General features: G+C 35.8%; 1 protein-coding gene across 2 annotated transcripts in view; it reads right to left on the bottom strand.

Annotated features, from left to right (window-relative positions):
* ABCB7 (ATP binding cassette subfamily B member 7) overlaps positions 1 to 15,904 on the bottom strand; it is a 168,588-nt gene that overhangs the window by 43,581 nt on the left and 109,103 nt on the right. For both annotated transcript variants that reach the window (XM_043571069.1, XM_043571070.1), the window contains exon 4: positions 13,218 to 13,337. In XM_043571069.1, the coding sequence (XP_043427004.1) occupies positions 13,218 to 13,337 (120 nt within the window). The remainder of the gene's footprint in view (positions 1 to 13,217; positions 13,338 to 15,904) is intronic.

A 15,904-nucleotide genomic window follows, 5' to 3' on the forward strand; every position in this document is an offset into this window, starting at 1 on the left:
TGAAAGGAATATCACAATGTTCTCAGGTTAAGGAACACTAAAAATTACTCACCAGCAGACCTCCTCTAAAAGAACTGCTACAGGGGAGCACCCGGGTGCCTCAGATGGTTAAGCGGATGACTCTTCATCTTGGCTCATGGTTTGTGAGATCGAGTCCCATGTTGGGCTCTGTGCTGACAGCACGGAGCCTACTTGGGAATCTTTCCCTCCCTCTCTCTCTGCCCCTTCCCTGCTCATTCCCCCCCACCTCTCTTAAAAGAAATAAATAAACTTAAAAAAAAAGAAATGCTAAAGAAAAGTCTTCATACATATGGGAAATAGAAGCAGAAGGAAATCTGGAACATCAGGAATGAAGAAAAACCAACAGAAATAGTAAATATCTGTGCAAATATAGTAGCCTATTCTCTTAAGTTCTTTAAAATATGTTTGGTGGACAAAAGCAAAAGTTAAATCATTGACCATGGGGTTTTCAATGTATACAGATATAATACATAAGATAACCTGTAAACATAAGGGGGGAAGGTAAAGTGACTTATAGGGCATAGTAAGGTTTTTACATTCTACTTGACATGGTAAAATATTGATTCTAAGTAAATTGTGAAAAGTTAAGTACCACTATTGTAATTCGTAGAGTAACTTCAAAAAAAATTACACAAAGAGATAGGCTAAAAGGTACAATAGATAAATTAAAACGGGATAGTAAAATGTATTTAAGTAACGCAAAAGATAGCAGGAAAGGTGAAATAGAGTAAGAGGAAACTGGCAAAAATAAAATAAAATGATAGACCAAACTCCAACTATATCAATACTTACCAATATAATTATCAACATATAATGACCAATGTAAATACATAATTATTAATGTATCAATATGCTAGCAATGAACAACTGGAAACCAACATTAAAAAAAAAAATTACAATCCCCCTCCCCCCAAAAAGAAATCCCTAAGTATAAACCTAACCTAGGGTTTCTCAATCTTCAGCACTATGGACATTCTGGGTTAAATAATTCTTTTTTATGGGAAGAAATATTCTGTGCACTTTAGGATGTTTAGTAGTATCCCTAACTTCTACCTACTACATGCTAGTGACACACTCATCCTCAACTGTGACCATCACTAATGTCTCCAGATAGTGCCAAATATCCCTCAAGAGCAAAATCACCTCTGGCTGGAAACCAATGGTCTAATCAAACATGTATGCTGAAAGCTATAAATGCAGATGAAATAAAACAAAGGAAATTCAAGTAAATGGAGAGAGATTCTATGTTCACTGACTAGAAGACTCAATATAGTAGGGATGTCAATTTTCCCCAAATTGGTCTAGAGATTTAATAATCCATTTAAAAGTCCTATATGGCTTCTTCGTAGCTACAGACAAGATTACTCTAAAATTATATATACAGATAAAGGAATTAGAATAGCCAAAACAATTTTAAAAAGAAAAATGTTGGAAGAATCTATCTTTATGCCTTAAGAGAAAGCTACAACAGTGAAGTCAATGTGGTGTTGATGAATGGAGAAACACATACACATTGATCAATGGACAAGAACAGAATACAGAAAAAGATGATTACATAGAGAGAGAGAATAATGGCTCCCTAAAATCTTCATCTACTAATGTACTAATCTCCAGAACCTGTGAAGAGAATACCTTACATGGCAAAACAAACTTTGCAAATGTGATTAAATGAGAATATGAGCTGGGGAGAGTATCCTGAATTATCTGGGTGGGCCAAGTGTAATCAAGAGGGTCCTTATGAGAAGGAGGTGGGGGGGGAGTCAAAGTCAAGAGAAAAGATAGGAATACGGAGGCCAAGAGTCAGAGTCAGAAAGACTGAAGATGCTGCTGGCTTTTAGATGGAGAAAGGCACCAAGAGCCAAGGAATGCAGGTGACTTCTAGAAGGTAGAAAGGGCAAGGAAATGGATCCTTCCCAAAGAGCCTCTGGAGGGAATACAGCCCTGACAAATGTTTTTATTTTGACCCAGGAAACCTAATTTTGGACTTTTGACCTTTATAAAATAATAAATTTGTGTTGTTTTAAGCTATCAAGTGTGAAAAGTTTTTACAGCTGCAATAGGATCCAAAGGAAATTCAATTGGGAGAGAAAAGCCTTCATGTAGGAACAATTGGACCAAACGATAAAACTTCAACTAAACTAGATACAATAATTAACTCAAAAATGGAACATAGATATAAATGTAAAAAGTAAAAATATAACTTTTAGAAAAAAAAACACAGGAGAAAATTGTAATGATCTTGAGTTAGGTAAACAGATCTTACATGTTAACAACTAAAACATAATCCATGAAGGGAAAAAATGATAAACTGAAGCCTATCAAAATTAAAAACTCTTGTTCTATGTAAAATACTATTAAGGGATATTTTTTAAAAGCTACAGATGGATTCAGGACACCTGGGTGGCTCAGCTGATTAAGTGTCCAACTCTGGATTTTAGTTCAGGTCATGCTCTTGCAGTCATGAAATTGAGCCCATGCTCAGGATGGAGCCTGCTTAAGATTCATTCTGTCTCTCTCTCTCTCTCTCTCAATCCCTCCTTCCCTCCCTCCCTCTGCCCCTCTTTCCCCTGTTCGTGCTCTCCCTCTCCCTCTCTCTGTCTCTCTCTAAAATAATAAAAAGCTACAGATGGGAGAAAATAATTGCAAATTATATATCTGACAAAAGTCTCATATCCAGAATATATAAATAGCTCACTAAACTCAACAGTAAAAAAAAAATGGCCCAACTAAAAATGGACAAAACACTTGAACAGACACTTCACCAAAGTGGATATATACCTGCAGCCAAGCACATGCAGATATTCAACATCATTAGCCATTAGGAAAATGGATATTGAAACCATAAGATACCACTAAATGCCTGACAATATCATGTGTTAGCAAAGAAGTGAAACAACTGGAACTCTCATACACTGCTGGTGGTAAGATGAAAACAGCCATTCTGGAAACCAGTTTGGCAGTTCCTTATAGAGTTAAAAATATACTAACCATGACCTAGAAATTCTACTCTCAAGATATATTTACCCTGGAGAAATGAAAACTAAGGTTCACACAAAAAACTATACCTAAGTGTTTACAGCCACTCTAGTTATAACTGCCAAAAGGTGGAAAGAAACCAAATGTCTACCAGTGAATGAACAAAGTGTAGTACATCCATACCATGGAATACACCTCAGTAATAAAAAGAAAAATGAACTGATATCCTCAATGACTTGGATGAATGAAGAAAGCATCATGTTGTGTGAGAGGAGCAAGCTCAAAAGGCTATGGTATTCTCAAAATGATAAAACTATAGGGATAGAGGACAAATCAGTACTATCCAGCTATTAGGGGTCGGAAGAGGATATACCTACAAAGGGGTTACACAAAGGAGATTTTTAGTGTGGTAACACTTTTCTGTATCCTGACTGTGACAGTAATTATATGAATATATGCGTGTGTTAAAAATCACAAAAGAGTGCATTTTGTTGCAAGTTTATTAAAAGTAAAATTTTTAGGGGCGCCTGTGTGGCGCAGTCGGTTAAGCGTCCGACTTCAGCCAGGTCATGATCTCACGGTCCGTGAGTTCGAGCCCCGCGTCAGGCTCTGGGCTGATGGCTCAGAGCCTGGAGCCTGTTTCCGATTCTGTGTCTCCCTCTCTTTCTGCCCCTCGCCCGTTCATGCTCTGTCTCTCTCTGTCCCAAAAATAAATAAACGTTGAAAAAAAAATTAAAAAAAAAAAGTAAAATTTTTAAAATAAAGCCAGTGTCTCAGGGCATATCAGACCTCACTCCCTAGAGGCTTGAGAGGTCTAAAACTAAGGCTAGATATTAATAAATTTCAATAAAAATTGACTCAATATGAAACTTAATCCCCCAGGTGTTTTCTAAAAATTGAGAAACTGTTTTTACTAGATTATAATCATGGGACAAGTTATGTTTCATCTGTAACTGCAATGTGTCCATTAATTTAAGTACAAGAGAAATAAAGAGAAAATTACTCTCTCAAGACTTATTCTCACAAAATTTTTTTCTTTCCTAGATCAAAAGTTTAAATCACATAAATAAACAATCCTCTAAATTCTTGAATTTTCAGAGACTGGTATATAATTATGAAATGAATTTGTTTAATTTTAACATGGAAATGCACAATTTGGGACACAAATTAAAGAATGGACTTAAAGAAAAAGTACAATCACCATAAAGGACAGCCAAAAGTATGTTGTTATCTATATGATGCCAAATGTACTGGTCAATATGATCAGTTTACTGAGGGTCTCCAATTCTAGATTTTACGGGGCGCCTGGGTGGCGCAGTCGGTAAATCGTCCGACTTCAGCCAGGTCACGATCTCGCGGTCCGTGAGTTCGAGCCCTGCGTCGGGCTCTGGGCTGATGGCTCAGAGCCTGGAGCCTGTTTCCGATTCTGTGTCTCCCTCTCTCTCTGCCCCTCCCCTGTTCATGCTCTCTCTCTGTCCCAAAAATAAATAAACGTTGAAAAAAAATTTTTTAAATGACTTTTCCCTTCTTAATAATGAAAGTATTGTCTCTGTACTGTCTCTGAGGAACCCAATTCTTACAAACATTTTTAATACTTTAATTCCTTAAAAACTAATCTCTTTCACACCAGCCTCTGATAATTAAGGACTCTGTAACTAGTGTCACCAAGAAGGGCCCAATATATGTGAATAGGTAAAAGAGAATTTTGTTTGTTTACCTCTCTAGTCTCAAAAGGATCAGAAGGAGAAAAAGAAAAGAAAGAACGAGAGTACTAAAGGGAGATAAAATTAGCAAGGCAAAACAAAGAGAAAAGAAAAATGGACAAAGTACTCAATTTGTAAATACCATATTTTCCGAAAAACAGAGATGGAGGGAAAATTTCTAAACTCGTTCTAGGAGGCCAGCACTACCCTAATACCACAACCAGGCAGACATTACAGGAAAGGAAAATTCTGGACCATTATCTCTTATGATCACAGATAAAAAATTCTCACCAAAATATTAGCAAAACAAATTAATATATAAAAATAATTACACAACATGACCAAGTAGAGTTCATTCCAGGTATACACAGCTAGTTCAACATTGGAAAATCAATGTAATCCATCACATCAATAGGCTAAAGAAAAAATATATCAATAGATGCAAAAGAAGTACTGGACAAAATCCGACACCTATTCAAGATAAAAACTCTCAGCAAACTAGGAATAGAATGAAACTTCAACTTGATTAAGGACACCTACAAAAACCCCTATAGGTAACAACATACTTAATGATGAGAAACTAGAAGCTTTACCCCCAAAATTTAGGAACAAAGCAAAGACACCCTCACTTATCACTGTTGTTCGATATGGTACTAGAAGTCCTAGCTAAAGCAGTAAGAAAGGAAAATAGAAGGCACACATATTAGGAAAGAAGAAATAAAACCGTATTTGCAGATAATATGATTATCTATGTAGAAAATCCAAAAGAACTGACAATAGAAATAAACCTCCTGAAACTAATAAGCAACTCTAGCAAGGTTGCAGGACATAAGGCTCATAAGGCTCAAAAGTCAATTGCTTTCCCATATATCTCCAGTGAACAAATACATAATTTGAAATAAAAAATAATACCATTTAAATTAGTACCCAAAATGATATAACTAGGTATAATTCTAACAAAACATGTTCAATATTTATATGAAGAAAACTTCAATACTCTGATAAAAGAAATAAAAAAAAAGCTAAAGGAATGGATTTCATGTTCATGGATAGAATGATTCAATATTGTCAAGATGTCAGTTTTTCCTGAACTTGATCTATATATTCAATGCAGCCCCAATCAAAATCCCAGCAAGTACTTTGGCAGATATGGACAAACTGATTCTAAACTTTACATAGAAAAACAAAAGACCCAGAATATCCAACACAATATTGGAAGGAAAAAAAAAAAAAGCCAGAGGGTTGACACTATTTGATTTCAAGAATTACCGTAAAGCTACAATAATCAAGGCAGCGTGGTATTGGCAAAAGAATAGATAAGTAGATCAACAGAACAGAATAGAGAGTACAGAAATAGACAAATATACATAAATATATTATACTGATGTTTGACAAAGAAGAAAAGGCAGCCCAGTGGGTAAAACAGTCTTTTCAAAAAATGGTGCTAGATGTGCATTGGTAGTATAGTGGTGAATATACTTTCAAAAAATGGTGCTAGAAAAACTGAACGTACAAAACGAAATCTAGACACTGACCTTACACCTTTCACAAAAATTAACTCCAAATGGATCATAGTCCTAAATGTAAAGAACAAAGCTTTAAAACTTCTAGAAGATAACATAAAATAAAATCTAGGTGACCTTTGTTTCACAATGACATTAGATACAACACTAAAAGCACAATCCACGAAATACTGTTAAGTTGGACTACATTAAAATTTAAAACTGCTGTTCTGTGAAAGACACTGTTAAAAGAAGGAAAATACAAGCTACAGACTGAGTGAAAATATTTGCAAAAAATCTGATAAAGGACTGGTATCCAAAATATACAAACACTTAAAATTCAACAAGAAAATGAACAACCCAATTTAAAAATGGGCAAAAGGCCTGACAGATATCTCACCAAGGAAGAGATACAGATGACCAATAAGTATATGAAAACATGCACAATATCATACGTCATTAGGCAATATCAAATTAGAACAAAATTGAGATAGCATTACACATCTATTAGAAAGACTAAAATCCTGAACACTGACAACACCAAACGCTGACAAGGATGTGGAGCAACAGAACTCTCTCATTCACTGTTGGTGGGAATGCAGAATGGTACAGCCACTCTGGAAGACAGTTTGGCAGATTCTCACAAACTAAACATAGTCTTAACATATAATCTAGCAACTGCACTTCTTAGTAATTACCCAAATGAGTTGAAAACTTATGTCACACAAATCTTGCACACAAATGTTTATTACAGCATTACTTTTGGCCAAAATCTGGAAGCAACCAAAATGTCTTTCAAAAGGTGAATGGATACACACACTATATGGTACATCCATACAATGCAGTATTTTTCAGCAATAAAAAGCAATGAACTATCAAGTCATAAAAAAAACATAAATGACTCTGAAATGCATATTGTTAAGTGAAAGAAGACAGTTTGTAAGAGCTACATACTATATGATTCCAGCTATAAGATATTATGGAAAAAGGCAAAACTACAGAGACAATAAAATGATTAGTGGTTGTCAGGGATTTGGGAGGATGGAGAGATGAATAAGTGGGACACACTGCAGTTTTAGGGCAGTGAAACTATTCTGTATGATACTTTAATGGTGGATAAATGGCATTATGCATTTTCCCCCAAACCCATACGTAAGTACACAACACAAAGAGTGAATCCTAATGTAAACTATGAACTTAGCTAATAAGAATAATGTATTTTTAAGTAATTGGTTCATTCATCATTTGTAACAATTGTACTACATTAATGCAAGATGTTAGTACCAGAAGAAATTGAATGGAGTTTTTTGAGGGGGGATATAGAAGAATTCTCTGTACTTACTGCTTAATTTTTCTGTAAGCCTAAAACATCTCTAAACTATAGTGTTTTAATTAAAAAATACTCCAGGATATAAATCATACTTCTCAATTAAAGGTCAGATACCATTGTTTCATTTTAAAAAGTGTTTTTCAGAAAATTTTTAAAGAATCAAAGTGAAAGTGCATGAATCTTCTAAAGTTACCCATGTCAAGATAGTAGTTCCTGGAAAACTCCAGCTGTTCCATGAAGGCTTCCCTAAATGCCTAATTGCTGGAACTCCCATATATCTTCATTTGTGACTCCCTTTGGATATCTGGGTATTACATTATATATATTTTATCATTATTTGTGTATTTTTCTCCTTCAGTACACTGCAACTGCAGGAGGGAAGGCAAGGCACACATTTTATTCATTTTTTTATTCCCAGCTGCCTAGCACAGTATCTTGTATCTAAAAATCACTCGACAAATGACGCTCAATACATAATGCTATGATCTGAATATTTGTGTACCCCTGCCAAATTCACATGTTGAATTCCCCCCAGGGTAATGACACTGGAAGTGGGGTCTTTAGGAGGTAATTAGGCCCTTATGGGATTAGTGCCCTTATAAACAAGTCCCCAAGATCCTTCTTGCCTCTTATATCATGTAGGTCATAACAAAAAGCCATTTATGAACGACCTAGTTTATGGTGCTTTTTACTGCAGTGTAAATGGACTAAGACATATATATGATCCCTTACTTTATATAACAGATGCATTCTTGAAGAAAAGGGATATTGATTATATTTTTACAAAATACACTCTCCCTTGAAATTATTTTATAATGTTAAATATAGCTTATTTTCGTTTGCAACAGATTCTTAATAATTCTTAATTATCAACAGATAATTAATTCTTAATTAAAAATAGAAGATATTTTTTACTTTAATGTCCTGTACTCTCAAGTTCTCTGTCAACTAAGTGGTCCCAAAGATGGTGTTGATTGCAGAGTATAAGTAAACTTTTTTATAACATTAAAAAACACACTTATTTTATGAAAACAGATGATTTTAGTATGTTTTATATTTTCCTTAAATCCTGGCACGGCTGTTATGTGATATACTAACAGAAAGACTAAATTTTTTAAAATATTTTTTAATGTTTATTTTTGAGAAGACAGAGTGTGAACAGGGGAGGTGCAGACACACACACACACACACACACACACACACACACACACACACACAGAATCCGAAGCAGGCTCCAGGCTCTGAGCTATTAGCACAGAGCCCAATGCAGGGCATGAACCCATGAACCGTGAGATTATGACCTGTGTCAAAGTCAGATGCTTAACTGAATGAGCCACCCAGGCACACCCAGAAAGATTACATTTTTTAAAAAATCCTTAGATCTCAAACTCCCCAGATTAATGATAATGTGATACTCCTAGGACAGATGTGTGGATGGTAACAAAAGGCAATGCATATGATTTGTAGGGATTTAAGGAAGGAAGGCAGATTGTGTTCTCTCTATCTCTGTCTCTTGGTGGCAGAAACCCTAAAATATATCTCATTGAGGACCCAACATATTAAAAATAGAATTGCTGCAATTCAGAAGAAACACCAACCCATTCTTCTTGGCCTTGTCTGGGCTGCAAGACATCTTTACATGATACAGTTTATCTTACAAATCTTTGCTGTAGACAATGATAGCCTTAAGACCTTCAGAATGAAAAGAGAATTAATAGGCAAATAAGTAAGCAGATGGCATGCTGTGACCCCATATGTTAAACATGAAATCCTCCTCCCTTCTGTTTCTTCTCACTTGATATTTCTGTCTTTCTGCCTCCCTTCTCCCTCATGGATGCCTCTGGTCTTGCTATGAAACTACCACATGCTGCTCATATGGCTGGGTGGCATTCATTTATAGCTGAGAAGATCCCTGAACCCTGCCTTAAAATTCCCAGAAGTATGTGGAGGAGGTAGGGAAGACCAGAGTATAAAGGAGAATAGATTGGTCCAAAGTGCTTATATGCCAAGGCATGTTGAGAAAAAATAGGAAGCCAAGAAATGAAAGGGATAACAATCCATCTTTGCATACCCAGTATAAATCACACCAGCAATACTAACAAAATTAAACAATGACCAGGTTTTAAAGATTGAGAGAGTAACCACTTTAAAGTAAAGACAGTATAGAAACTAGAAAAATGATGTTAGGAATGGTTAAAAGTTACCACTATATATTCCTAAAGCTATTCTATGGTCTAGTTCCTGCTTAGTTAAAAAACCCCAAAAAACTGCTTTTCTATATGCTCTGAAAGTACAAGCATGCACTCATCATAACATCAGGCAATTTATTCCTTTTCCTAACTCAAAAGTAATCAAACATACTTTCTGAGGACTAATTTTCTATATTCATTGCTGTTTACTTGTAATTAGTTTATATGAGGTTAGTACAGCATATCTATTCTATGGGTGCTCAATATTTATTGATAGAAGAATCAAATATTAGCCTTCTAAAAATATTTCAGTCTTTATGGAAGTTACCTTGATCTAAGTTTTATACTGACATTGACCTGTCACCAAGGAACAGAAATTTGTATTTTGAAGGGTTGAAATTCATTCTAAAAATAAAATCACGTATTAACACTGCTCCTTTTGGCTAACCTAATTAGCCATGTTCTAAACTGTTCTCTTCAATTCAAAAGAAAGTCCAGAAAACAATCTGCCTTCAACTTGTCAGCAAAGTACTTTAATTCAGCTAATAAAGAATAAAGGCCAATTTGCTAATTCTGCCTTGCACAAGAGCTCAGAATAATCTTTATCTTTAAGCAATTTGTAGGTAAAAGACAATTCAGCAATCAGTACTGAACTAAAAATTTAAGAGTTAAAAGAATTTTAACTGAGAACAAACTGAGGATTGATGGGGGGGTGGGAGGGTGGGCGATGGGTATTGAGGAGGGCACCTGTTGGGATCAGCACTGGGTATTGTATGGAAACCAATCTGACAATAAATTTCATATTAAAAAACATATAAAAAAAGAGTTAAAAGAATTTCAATGTTAGCTACCAAATTTAGATTTGAATTATCCTCTCTGTTCAGCTTAAACAAACAGAATAAAGTATGGATCTTAGTCTATTGTTCAGTATCTTGATTTAGTCCTCTCCCAGGCAAGAGGTCCAGTTCATTGGGAGTACTCAACAGAACCCACAGATGAGAAAGGAGAAAAGACAATGAACAGCTAGACTGAATTATTCTAGTTTTATTCTCCAATCACTCCATCCCTGTTTCCATTACTGTTTGCTTCCCTACAGGAACACATTTATCACAGGTTCTGTCTGTAGTCACCTTCTATTTCTGCTCTTTCCTTTGGTGAACTAATTTGCATTGTTTCTACTATTACTTCTTTTTCCCCCCAACTATTACCCCTAATCTCTCTAGCCTGGGGCTCCTTCCTAAGATTGTCTAGCATTTTGTATTATCAGCTACAAATCTGTCTCAACATTCCATTAGCATCTCAAACTGAACATGCCTCAAACCAAAATTTCATCTTCCCAAACAAGACCTCCTAACTTCCTACCTACTTCTGTTAAAAGTATTGTATTTCTCTTATCCTTGGCATCAACTTTGAAATCCTATTTCTCTTTTACTTCTAATGTCTGATCTGTTGCTAAGTCTTGTTGACTCTACCTCCTTCACCTCACAAAATCTCTGGCATCTTTTGCCTGCATATTACCATTTCTACCACTACTCCAGTACAAAGTGCCATTACTTTTCATCTAGACTATTGCATTAGCCTCATAACAAGGTCGGTAAATATTGCCTGAATGAATACATGAAATGAAAATCAATGGTATCCCTATTTTAGTTGTCTCACCACCCTAATCCATCTTATGCAAAAGGGTCAGATTAATTTCCTAAAGCACAGCTCTAACCTTATTACTCTGCTACTCAAAATACATGTTGCTACTTCCAACATAATTAAATTTTTGTTTCACAGTTAAGGTATTTCACATGGAGCTCTATCTTTTTATTTTTTATTTTATTTATTTATTTTTTCAACGTTTATTTATTTTTGGGACAGAGAGAGACAGAGCATGAACGGGGGAGGGGCAGAGAGAGAGGGAGACACAGAATCGGAAACAGGCTCCAGGCTCTGAGCCGTCAGCCCAGAGCCCGACGCGGGGCTCGAACTCCCGGACCGTGAGATCGTGACCTGGCTGAAGTCGGACGCTTAACCGACTGCGCCACCCAGGCGCCCCGGAGCTCTATCTTTTAAGGTTACCTATAATTTCTCTGAAACACTATCCCCTCACTGGAGCAAAGCTGGACTACTCACTACTCCACACATGCTTACGTCCTCTCTCAATCTGTTCATTTTACTCCTCTACCTTTAACAATCCTACTAATCAATCCAAGACTATCTTAGACATCACTTCCTCTCCAAAACCTTTCCTGACTCCCCATCTTGGTGGTTCTTTCCTTTGAAATCCCAACACGTGAATGTACTTCTTTCAAATCATTTATGATTTACTTTGCATCATAGCAATAAAATATAACTTGTCTTATCTTGGATGATTTGAGAAAAGAAATGTGCTTTTATTTATGTTTGAATACCCTGCAGAGCCAAGAAGAGTCCTCTGTATAAGTTCTCAATACTTATTTTTAGGGTAGGGAAAAGAATGAGTAAATAAAAAGGAACATACATGACATAGAGAAAAAAGTAATAAGATCTAGGTTCTAAAACAATATATTAACCCTAACACATAGCAAAACCTCATTTATATTTTTCAACAAACTGGTTTTTTTTTTACCATATTTTTGATGAAATTTAAATTATTTTTAACACATATACTTTACTATGTGCCAAGCATTCTTTTTAGCCTTTTGTATGCTGATTTAATTAATCCTTACAACAACTGTATTTAACCTTATTTTACAAATTGGGAAACTGAGGCATGAAGACTAAGCAATTTGCCCAATGTTACAAGGTTAGTAAGTGCCAGAGCCCAGGAATTCTGATTGATTCCAAAGACTATATATGTACCATGACTATACTTTGTACCTAAAAATATATATACTTTACTGAATTTAAAATCTGAATGAGTTGAAAATAAGGGTTTTTTTTTTCTTAAAAGCTCAGAGTCATTATAACTGCCTTACTAAAACGTGCTATATATAGTACAGAAATAAACTGAAGAGGCTGCTAAGATATAAAGGGCCCCTATACTGAATGGTACCAAAATGCCTAGTTTTTGTGGGTGTTTTTTTTTTCTTTTAACTTTTCCTGTTTGTTTTTTTCCCCCTTCACACTATTGTTTACCACTTATGGCATTCAATGTGCCTAAATGTGCCTTCATCATCTTTTCAAATTACTAGGAACTGAGAACCAAGCTTACCAGAAATATGTATTAAGTAAGAACAAACAGGTCTCTAAGGAGTTTCTTTTATAAATTTCCTTATGCTTTGTTACACAATGATCTGGTTTCAGGACTAAATTCCATTAAGTTGAGGCCATTAGAAGTCTGATCCACAGATAAATTGGGCACTACCATGTAATTTCTGACGGTATAAAATAGTTATGTAAATGAGGGTCCTAAAAGTTAACAATGCTCCCCCCAAAGTAGCTTATATCAGCCCTTTTCATTATTAGAAAATGTCATACTATTTTTTAGTTATAGCAATGAACAATGTATAATTTCTCCTATTCTTACCTTTGCACCCCCCAAAAATCCCAGAGAAATGGCAACCCTAGCTCGTAGATCTGGCCGGTCTTTGGGCCACACATACGAAAGCATTGCTTTTATGATTTTCCGAGTATCAACATCTTTTAACTGTTGAAAGAGAGAAAACAAAGCAATAATTAACATGTTATTTCAAATATAACTATATTTCAATAATGTAGAATTATGTAAATATTTAACAAAAATTTGAAAACATTACAAACATAACTTTTTTAATTCAAGTACAACTATCATACAGTGTTAATGCAATCCCTATCAAAACACGAACAACATTTTTCATAGAACGAGAAGAAATAATACTACAATTTGTATGGAATTACAAAAGACCCTGAATAGCCAAAACAATCTTGAAAAAGAAGAACAACCCTACAATCCAGCAATCACACTACTGGGTATTTACACAAAGAATACAAAAACACTAATTCACAGAGATATATGCACCCTTATGTTTATAGAAGCATTATTTACAATAGCCAAGATATGGAAGCAGCCCAAGTGTCCACTGATTAATGGAATGGATAAAGAAGTGGTATACGTGCGCGAGCGCACGCACACACACACACACACTGGAATATTAGTCATAAAAAGAATGAAATCTCGCCATGTGTAATGACATGGATGGAGCTAGAGAGTGTAATGCTAGGTGATATAAGTCAGTCACAGAAAGACAAATAACATAGAATTTCACTCATATGGAACTTAAGAAAGTGAACAAACATGTAACGGGGAAAAAGCAAAGAGGGAGAGAGAGACAAACGAAGAAAGAGTTTCTTTTTGTTTTGTTTTGTGTACTTTTGAGAGAGAGACAGAGACAGAGACAGAGAGAGCACGAGTGGGGGAGGGGCAGAGAGAGAGAGGGAGACACAGAATCTGAAGCAGGCTCCAGGCTCCAAGTAGTCATCACAGAGCCCAACATGGGGCTCAAACCCACGAACTCCGAGAGCATGACCTGAGCGGAAGTCAGGCACTTAACCAACTGAGCCACACAGGTGCCCCAACAGATTCTTATTTATAGAGAATTGATAGTTAGCAGAATAGAGGGGAGTGGGAGGATGGATAAAATAGGTGATGGGGATTGGGGAGGGCACCTGACATGATGAGTACTGGGCGATGCATGGAATTGCTGAATTACAATATTATACACCTAGAACAAATAGTACACTGTATGTTAACTGGAATTAAAACAAAAACTTAAAAAAATGAAACTGGAGGTATCACAATCCTGGATTTCAAGATATACTACAAAGCGGCAGTAATTAAAACAGTATGGTACTGGCACAGAAACAGACACGCAGGTCAAAGGAATAGAATAGAGAGTCCAGAAATAAACCTGCACTTTTATGGTGAATGACTCTATAACAAAGGAGGCAAGAATATCCAATAGGAAAAAGACTGTCTCTTCAACAAATGGTGCTGAGAAAACTGAATAGCTACAGGCAAAAGAATGAATCTGAACCACTTTCTTATAGCATACAAAAAAATAAACTGAAAATGGATTAAAGGCCTAAATGTGAGACCTGAAACCGTAAAATTCCTAGAAGAAAATATTGACAGGAATCTCTTTGACATCAGCTGTAGAAACGTTTTCCTACTTATTTTTCTTCTGGCAAGGGAAACAAAAGCAAAATTAAACTATTGGGACTATACCAAAATAGAAAGCTTTTGCACAGGGAAGGAAATCATTTTAAAAAAGCCAACCTACTGGGACTTCAACACCCCACTTACAACAATGGACAGATCACCTAAACAGAAAATCAATAAGGAAACAATGGCTTTGAATGACACACTGAACCAGATGGACAAAACAGATATATTCAGAACATTTCAACCTAAAGCAGAGGAATATACATTCTTCTCCAGTATGCATGGAACAATCTCTAGATTGCTGAGACACAAATCAGCTCTCAACAATTACAAAAACATTGAGATCACACCGTGCATATTATCAGACCACGGCGCTATGAAACTCGAAATCAACCACAAGAAAAAATTTGGAAAGATAACAAATACTTGGACACTAAAGAACATCCTACTAAAGAATGAATGGTCTAACGAAGAAGTTAAAGAGGAAATTAAAAAGAACATGGAAGGGGCGCCTGGCTGGCTCAGTCGGTTGAGTGTCTGACTTCAGCTCAGGTCATGATCTCCTGGTTCATGAGTTCAAGCTCCACATCGGGCTCTGTGCTGACAGCTCAGAGTCTGGAGCTTGTGTTTCTGTCTCTCTCTCTGCCTCTCCCCTGCTCACACTCTGTCTCTCTGTCAAAAATAAGTTAAAAAAAAAACATTAAAATTTTTTTTAAAAAGTACATTGAAGCCAATGGAAATGATAACACCATAACCCAAAACCTCTGGGACATAGCAAAGGCTGTCATAAGAGGAAAGTATATACCAATCCAGACCTTCCGAAAGATGGAAGAAAGGTCTCAGATAGACAATCGTACCTTACACCTTAAAGAGCTAGGAAAAAAAAAAAGCAAATAAAACCCCAAACCAGCAGAAGACAGGAAATAATAAAGATTGGAGTAGAAATTAATGTTATCAAAAGCAAAAAAAAGAGTAGAACAGATCAATGAAACCAGAAGCTGGTTCTTTGAAAGAATCAACAAAATTGATAAACCACTAGCCAGTTTGATCAAAAAGAAAAAGGAAAGGACCCA

This window comes from Prionailurus bengalensis, chromosome X (assembly GCF_016509475.1).
Source record: "Prionailurus bengalensis isolate Pbe53 chromosome X, Fcat_Pben_1.1_paternal_pri, whole genome shotgun sequence".
NCBI lineage: Eukaryota > Metazoa > Chordata > Mammalia > Carnivora > Felidae > Prionailurus > Prionailurus bengalensis.